Genomic DNA, 8,890 nt, shown 5'->3' on the forward strand with positions numbered 1-8,890 from the left:
GACCTTGGTATGCAAGCGCCGATTAAAGGTAAATGTTTTCAGGTCGTGAACCGCAGCAAAAGTCTAAATATCCCTAATTGTTTTTTCGTTATAGATCAAAAACCGAGATTATAAAAAATAGGGTAAATTATAATCATCCCTGAGATATGGCTAAATTACGAAAATCCCCCTCTTGTTTGGGTAATTACAACCACCTCTCAACTATAAAACTTCTTACATGTTCATCCTTGCAGTTTCAAATTTAGTTGAATCTTCTAGATTATATGGAATATTATCACTTTTGTATCCATTTTAACTCCACGTTTGAAGCAGGATGGTCATAATACGTGTTTTTTGGCTTGTATATATCAGATTATGGTGCATCAGAAACTGTATTTTTACACAAACGAGTGCAAACTAGAGCACATTCCACGAAATCTAAATGATTATGTTGAATTTGACACCATAAAGGTGGATCGGGTGTAATAAAAAATCATAGTTGAGGAGAGTAGATGTAATTATCCAAACAAGAGGTTTTTTTTTGTAAATTAACCATACTTCAGGGTGTTTGTAATTTACCCATATAATAAATTACAGTAAGTTTCAGGACTAATTAATGATCAGGCCCGCATGTATAATGTACCAATTTATAATATTTAGATGCCGTCTACGAATGGTAATCCGATCGCGACATCGTCAATCCAAACTTTTGTGGTCGTATTCATGCTGTTACATTATTGTCATTTCATAGAAAGAAGAAAAAAAAAACTGATCATTGACTAATTTACAGCAATGCAGAAGAAACTCAAAATCATGTTCTTGATTCTTTCTTCAATATTATTACTGACAATCATGTCCAATGCAGACACCGAATCCTCCGACCGTCGGAGCCTTTGCCTCGCCGGAAAGGAAAAGCTAACGACGCTGCGTTTCTACGTGGGACCTCATGCGCTACCCGTTATCCTAAAATAATAAAGTTTTCATAAAATATTAAGAATATAATTAGTGCAAAGAATGAATATTATCGCTAACTCGGGAGATTAAGGTAACATGGGCTTGGACTTTTGATTAATTAGCTCAATTAAGATTTTGCGGTTGTCGTCGTTATTTCCCCGGTTATTCTATACAACTATGTGTTTGTTAATCACTAAAACTGAGTTTCTACGTGCAACGCATACTCCGTGGCCGCACACCAACTGTTCGGAAATTTATATTGCCCAAACCAACCTCACATATATATATATATATATATATATATATATATATATATATTTCGCCCTCAGCTCTTAGCGTTTCGAACGACCTCGTATAACGTCCGGACTGGTTCAGTGCATTATCGAGATGTCAGATTTACACGTTAGTGATGATTAATGTGAATCTTGTCCTCAATTACACGGCAAAATAATTTGAACCAAATCATCGAGATGTCGAATCTGCAACCTACCGACGTACGCGATCGTTATATATATATATATATATATATATATATATATATATATATATATATATATATATATATATATATACACATTTGAATAATAATAAATATAATAAATTACAGTAACTTCCAGGACTAATTAATGATCAGGCCCGCATGTATAATGTAGTAGTATTTAAAGATGTCTATGAACGGTAATCCGATCGCCACATCGTCAATCCAGATTTTTGTGGTTGGAAAAATAAAACGGAATTTGTGGAATTAATTTTGAAAATTAAATCGGATCGAAAATTGAAATTTTTTAAATATTTTCTATATAATTTAGATTTCAATCCAAAAAATTCGGAAATTGGAATGAAAAAAGTTGTTCAATTCCAATGGCTCTACATATAAATTTAGGGTAAATTACAACAATCTCTGAGGTATGGTCAATTACAAAAAACCCTTCATCTTTGATTAGTTACTGCCACCCCTCAACTATAAATTTTTTTACACGTTCATCTTTGTGGTTTTAAATTTAGTGGAATCTTCTAATTATATGTAATATTATCACTTTTGCACTCGTCTTATCTCATTTGACCTCCACAAAGATGTGTTTTTTGGCTTGTATATATATATATATATATATATATATATATATATATATATATATATATATATATATATATATATATATATATATATATATATATATATATATATATATATATATATATATATATATATATATATATATATATCAGATTTTGGTGCATCAGAAACTGTATTTTTACCCAAAACGAGTACAAACTATTGCACATTCTACGGAATCTAGATGATTATGTTGTATTTGGCTAGGGGTGACAATTTGGATCCGGTTCTATGGATCCGATGAGATCTAGTTCGGTCCCCATGGATCCAGTTTCGATTAAACCTAGTTGGAATAAACCGGATCGAACCAAGTTGATTTTTTTAAAAAACTGGATCCATGTGGATCCACTTTAGATCTATTGAAAGTTCAAGTAAAAATGAAGTGGGTCATGTTAGATCCAATCAAAACCAAATTAAATACTAAAACAATTTTCTCAAAACAAAAGTCAAACATTATTTTATTTGTATTTTATTTTAATTATGAATAATAATCAAAATCATTTTATAACAAATGTTAGTGTGTGTGTGTGAAATGTGTGTGTTTCTGAATATGTGTTAGTATGTGTGTTGTGTGTGTGTGTGTGTGTGCGCGCAAATATGTGTTAGTGTATGTGTGTGAATATGTGTAAGTATGTGTGCGTGTGTGTGTCTGTGTGTGCAAATATGTGTTAGTGTGTGTGTGTGTGTGTGAGACTATGTGTAAGTATGTGTGTGTGTCTGTGTATGAAAATATGTGTTAGTGTGTGTGTGAAATATGTGTGTGTGTGTGTGAATATGTGCGTGTGTGTGTGCAAATATTTGTTAGTGTCATTTTATAGCAAATGTTAGTGCGTGTGTGAAGTGTGTGAAATGTGTAAGTATGTGTTAGTGTGTGTGCATTTGAATATGTGTAAGTATGTGTGTGTGTGTGAGTGTGTCTGTGTGTGCAAATATGTGTTAGTGTGTGTATGTGTGTCTGTGTGTTCACATATGTATTAGTGTCTGTGTTTGCGAATATATGTTAGTGTGCGTGAGTATGTGTAAGTGTGTGTGTATGTGTGCAAATAAATGTGTGAGTGTTTGTGTGAATATGTGTAAGTGTGAAAGTTGAGTAAAAAACCACATGGGTTGAGATACACATCCCTAAAAGTTGAGAAATTCAACTTTATAAGTTGAGTTACCAACCCTCATTAGTAGAGTTGGTACCTAGCCCTTACCAATAGGGTAACGGTCTAGGGTTCGAGTCCCCCCCACCCCTATTTCCCCTTCTAATGGACTTGAATTTACTCAAAAAAAAAAACTTTATAAGTTGAGTTAAAAGATGCAATGAATCCATGTGGATCCAATCCGGATCTTTCTTAATCCAATACACATCAAACTCATTCATATAAGTTGATTTTGGATTCAGTTCTTTTTTGATCCGATCCAGTCCAAATTAAAAAATTGCCACCCCTAGATTTGACACCATAAAGGTGGAGGTTTAAAAAGATTCTCGTAATTATCCAAATAAAATGGTCTTTTTCTTAATTTGACCATACATTAGTTGTAATTTATCCATAAATAAATTTATATATCGCATATTTTAAGTTCACAAAAAAAATAATAATTAATTTACATTGAAAAGTTTTTAAATAATCAAATAATGTAGTTGGGTTGTTATAACCTAATGGGCCTACCGAAGCTTTTCCGGCCCTCTTGAATTGGAAACTATAATATGACTGTCGAATGAAACGCATAAGCCTTTTGGGTTTTTTTATGTAAAGCCCAATAAATAGATTTGTATTTGATGTTTAAGATTTCTTTTATAATTGTTAGCATGGATAACGTCAAATTACAATTTTTTTTTTTGGTAATTACAATTATCTTTTAACTATGAATTTTGTACACGTCTACTCTTATGGTATCAAATTTAATATAATTTCGTAGGTTTCGTGGAATGTTCTCTAATCTGTACTCGTTTTGTGCAAAAATACAGTTTCTGATGCATAACAATCTGATATTTACAAATCAAGACCCCTTCTTACGATCATCTTATTTCAAAATATTCGAATAGGGTAAACCAAGTACAAATTAGAGAATATTCCACAAGATTCTACTGATTTTGACACTGCAATGCTCTTCTTCATCGATTATTTTCATTGTTCATGTTTTCTCTTTGGCATCTCATACGCACATAGCGATTGAATAAACACAAAGACAACCTCAATGATCGGTAAAGTGTGTGATTGAAAACGGGACACCGTTCTCTTAAGTCCGGAGATTTGACGCACCTTCTAGGATCTAGAAACCTGTATTATGAGGTAGAACAACGAGCACCAAGCTCTTTTGCCTACGCGCTTACGAAGACTCCTTCACTTAATGACATCCAAAAGTGGATGTGTAAGAAGATTCATGGTTGATGGGATGACTGTAATTACCCAAACATGAGGGAATTTTTAGTAATTTAACCTTACATTAGGGGTTACCGTAATTTACCCTAAATTAAAAAAAAAAAAAAAATTGTCCTTTCATATTTTAGAAATATTTGCTTGAATAGCAAAATCAAAAATCGTGTGAGGCAAAATGCGACTTCTTCGAAGACAATTGACAATAGTTTGAAGCGCCTTTTTCTTGTCTGCCAAGCTCCGTTGTGTTCACTTTATACATTTTCCCCCATTCCGAGTAGTCTCCGTCTTCTGCAAATCATTTCTTAAGAAAAGGAAAAAAAAAAAAAACTAAGTACAGAGACACAGATCAAACCCTTGCACACACACAAACACTTCGGCATTACTAGAAGAAGAGTGAGATATGGCCCGATACGACAGAGCAATTACGGTTTTCTCGCCGGACGGCCATCTCTTCCAGGTCGAGTACGCTCTCGAAGCTGTACGCAAGGGTAACGCCGCCGTCGGTGTTCGTGGCACCGACACCATCGTACTCGCCGTTGAGAAGAAGTCCGCTCCCAAGCTGCAGGATTCTAGGTTTTGCTCCTTTCTCTCTCTACAAACACACACTCTCTCTCTCACACACACACAGAAACAAACACATGCTCGCAGATCGAAGGATGTAAAATTTCATTTTCTGTGATTTATTGTTGTTTAGATGAATAATAGGTTTTGTCTAGGGTTTAGGATTTGGTATTTCGAGCTATTATAATTATTAGTACTGCTGATTTTTTAATTTTTTTTTTAATTGTAGTGATTGAAAATTGGGTGTGGATTTAGAGGCTTTGATGATATAGTTCATGATATGACATCAGTTGTTTCTACACATATGGAGGATTGATTTCGAGGAGTCAATTGTACCCAATGTCTTGTTTGATAATTAGGATTAGAGTTGATAAACAATATAATCAAGCTTTGTTAAACATTTGGGGTTTAGGTTTCAAGCCATGGCTAAAAAATGGGGCTATCAAGCATATGAAGGATATTTTGTCCTGCTCAAATATTGCACAATACAAGGATTGTATAATTAGGATTAGAGTTGATAGAGAATATAATCAAGCTTTATTAAACATTTGGTATTTAGGTTTCAAGCCATGCTTAATAAATGGTGGCAACTTTTAATCACGCATATGAAGGATATTTAGTCCAAGCTCAACCCTTACTATTCCACAATCATATGAGGAGTATTGCACAATACAAGGATTATATAATCTCAAGTCCCAAATATAAGATTGTAATCCTGTCCAATTCAATTGATCTTATCAATCCCATAGACATTCCCAAATGAAGCCCGAAATAAGCTTCACTAGTTGACGCTCATGATATCCGTATTAGATTCACTTTCTTGCATTAATCAGGTACTATTAGTTCAGCTCTTAAATTGCCTGATTTTAATGCTTATTTTCTCTGATATCTTTCAGATCAGTGAGGAAGATTGTCAATTTAGACGATCACATAGCATTGGCTTGTGCTGGACTGAAGGCAGATGCACGTGTCTTGATAAACAAGGCACGGATTGAATGCCAGAGTCACAAGCTTACAATCGAGGATCCTGTAACTGTCGAATACATTACTCGCTACATTGCTGGTCTTCAGCAGAAGTACACACAGAGTGGCGGTGTGAGGCCTTTTGGCCTTTCAACTTTGATCATTGGGTTTGATCCACACACAGGAATTCCATCGCTTTACCAGACGGATCCATCGGGGACATTTTCCGCATGGAAAGCAAATGCTACTGGGAGAAACTCAAACTCCATAAGGGAGTTTCTCGAGAAGAATTACAAGGAAACATCCGGACAGGAAACCTTGAAGTTAGCCATTCGTGCTTTGCTGGAGGTAATTTATTTTTAAGGAGATACTACTCAATTCTTTGTATTCCGTGCTTCAGTTAATTCGGTGCCTTTTGTTCTATAACTAAACATTGTTGTCTTAAAAACAATGATTAGCTGATTGTGCTTCTTTCTGTGTGTAGATAAGTTTTACATATTTCTTATGCTTCATCTTTTTTGCTCTTTTCAAGTGGTTATTTACTCAAAGGGTTAATACTTTATAGGGATCCTTTACCACATAAATTGACATATCTATTGCCAGAGTACTTCAGTTGTCAGTAACATGAAATCAAACGAAATTCGAAAAGTTATGTATGGGTTTGACTTCTATAAACAATTTGATAATGTGGAGGCTCATGAGTTTGTTTGGTAAATAATGTAAATTAATATCTGGTAGGGGCACATGGAAGATCAAACAGAAGCTTGTCATGAGTGTTATTTGTATCTTTCTGCAAGTTGTGCAAGTACGATGGCGTAGAATTTAGAAAATACCTGCACATTAGTGCAGAAACCATTGGGCATCTGTAGAGATTGATGGTTACTTGGTACTTTTTTCTATGTTTAAAATCCAAACCTTCATTGAGTGGAGAACAGTAACTTTGAATTTCTCAAATGCAGCAGTGTCGAATTGTGACCATCAAAATGAAGTTCTCCTCTCTAATTTAGTTTTAGATCTTCTATTATTTCACAGTGTAGCCTGTCTTGTTTGAATCTTGCTTTTTGGTCAATTCAACCTGTTCTGAAATGAGGTTTTGTATTAGAGAATTTCGTTTAGAATTTCTATTATTTCAAAATTGCATAACACCTCCTTCCTTTATATCTTTGGGGACTCGGTAGAAGCAGTAGAGAACACAAGTAAAAGCTACGGCATATTCCACATTCTTCCGTTGATTTATGCTTTCTGCAGCTTGTTTTCTTGGAACTTGTACTTTTTAATAAATGTTTTTGGCATAATAGTAGAGTACTTGCTTTGAATTACACGGTCTAATAATTATTGTATATGAAAAAATCTGTACTTTTTTATACATGAAGGTTGTGGAGAGCGGAGGAAAGAATATAGAAGTTGCTGTAATGACTAAAGAACATGGACTGCATCAACTCGAAGAAGCTGAAATTGATGCCATTGTTGCTGAGATTGAAGCTGAGAAAGCTGCCGCTGAAGCTGCGAAGAAGGGCCCTTCTACCAAGGAAACTTAAGTCTGGGGTACTCTATAAATCCTTTACATTATCGCTTTTGTGACTTTGTATTACAGATTTTTTTATCGCCTTTTTTTTTCCGTGGATTTTGTCTGTGTTTTGATCCATAACTAAAAGAGAGACTAGATGTTTTTTCTTCTCTAAATGTTATGCTATGTCTTGCAATTTTTATTCGTTTCCACTCACTGGTGCATGTTACAGATTTCGTGTAGGCAACATCTTAAAACTCAATTACACGCATATATACGTGTCATGTGTGTAGAACATGTATTGTGTGATGTAATTATGTTAGACGATTGTCTAATCTCCGTAAGATGAGTTGTTTGTGTAACTTTTTTAGGGCTTCGATAGATCACCAAAAGTCTAAGCCTATGTAGTATAGGAATTCTCCCTTTTTCCGAATGAGGTTCGAGTTCGAATTCTTTTGTTTGTGTTGTCATATCCAACCAAACCTTCATCGAAACTAACTCCATATTATGACACATCTAATGACAATTAGTTTGGGGATGGATGGTACACTTAGTGTGATATTATGGAAGGGTAGTTTGTTACACTATTTAGGTTGTGTTTGCAAAAGTTTTTACAAACAAATTCTGAGTTTGTTTGTTTCCTTATAATCTGTTTGGTGTTCCTAAAATTAGTTTTTGCTTCTATTTTATTTTTAAATACAGTAAAACCTCGATAAATTAATAACTTCACTTAAATAATAGTTTCTTCTGATCCCGACTCGGTAAAAATGAACTAAATTATTAGTTTGATAATTTTAATATTTCACTAAATTAATAGAATTTTATTAGTTCTGACTGTATTAATTAATGGAAGTTTAACTGTAAGTTGTTCTAAAGTATAATTTGAAAAGAAGCTATGTACCTGTTTAAAGAAAAAGCTAAATAAATAGGTTAGGCGAAAGGGGCGAAAGCGTAGACCTAAAAATTGGTTAAAAAGGAAAGGCGAAGAAAGCTAAAAATAGGCATTGAGCGGTGGGAAGTGGGGCTGCAATTCCATCACTATTTATTTATTTATGGGTGTTTGGTTCGGCCCTTAAACGGCTCAATAGGTTAAAAATTCCTATACCAAACTCTTATCTCATGTGGGCCCCACTCGGCCCACTTTCTGTCGTCATTTCTCACCAAACTTATTAACTCTTTTTTTTTTTTTTTCTTTTTTTTTTTTTTTTTTTTTTTGGTAACGAAGGAACCCGCAGCCAACCATATAGGTGCACTGGGTAAACCTACACTCTCGTATAATAGCTTGCAAACCATACGAGGGATGTAAACCACACTAGGCTAACCATGTGTGACAAGCTCGATCTAGCGACCGTTGGCAAGGAGATTCGAACTTGGGTCAATTGACACAAGCTCTCTTGCTCCAACCGCTAGGCATCCCTTGAGGGACTATTAACTCCTTTTCTCTTA

General features: G+C 34.4%; 1 protein-coding gene across 1 annotated transcript; it reads left to right on the forward strand.

Annotated features, from left to right (window-relative positions):
• The first annotated feature begins 4,576 nt into the window (after positions 1–4,576).
• On the forward strand, positions 4,577–7,656 carry LOC105954631 (proteasome subunit alpha type-7). The gene is made up of 3 exons (XM_012978297.2): positions 4,577–4,986; positions 5,871–6,285; positions 7,311–7,656. The coding sequence occupies exons 1-3, from the start codon at positions 4,814–4,816 to the stop codon at positions 7,473–7,475; spliced, it is 753 nt and encodes a 250-aa protein (XP_012833751.1). The 5' UTR covers positions 4,577–4,813; the 3' UTR covers positions 7,476–7,656.
• The last annotated feature ends 1,234 nt before the right edge of the window (positions 7,657–8,890 follow it).

Source organism: Erythranthe guttata, chromosome 14, assembly GCF_056151865.1.
Source record: "Erythranthe guttata isolate IM_541 chromosome 14, IM_541, whole genome shotgun sequence".
Classification (NCBI taxonomy): Eukaryota; Viridiplantae; Streptophyta; class Magnoliopsida; order Lamiales; family Phrymaceae; genus Erythranthe; species Erythranthe guttata.

Coding starts and splice junctions, on each gene's coding strand:
- LOC105954631 (XM_012978297.2), top strand. CDS start 4,814: ATGGCCCGATACGACAGAGCAATTACGGTTTTCTCGCCGGACGGCCAT. Junction 4,987..5,870: donor CCCAAGCTGCAGGATTCTAG/GTTTTGCTCCTT, acceptor GATATCTTTCAG/ATCAGTGAGGAAGATTGTCA. Junction 6,286..7,310: donor CCATTCGTGCTTTGCTGGAG/GTAATTTATTTT, acceptor TTATACATGAAG/GTTGTGGAGAGCGGAGGAAA.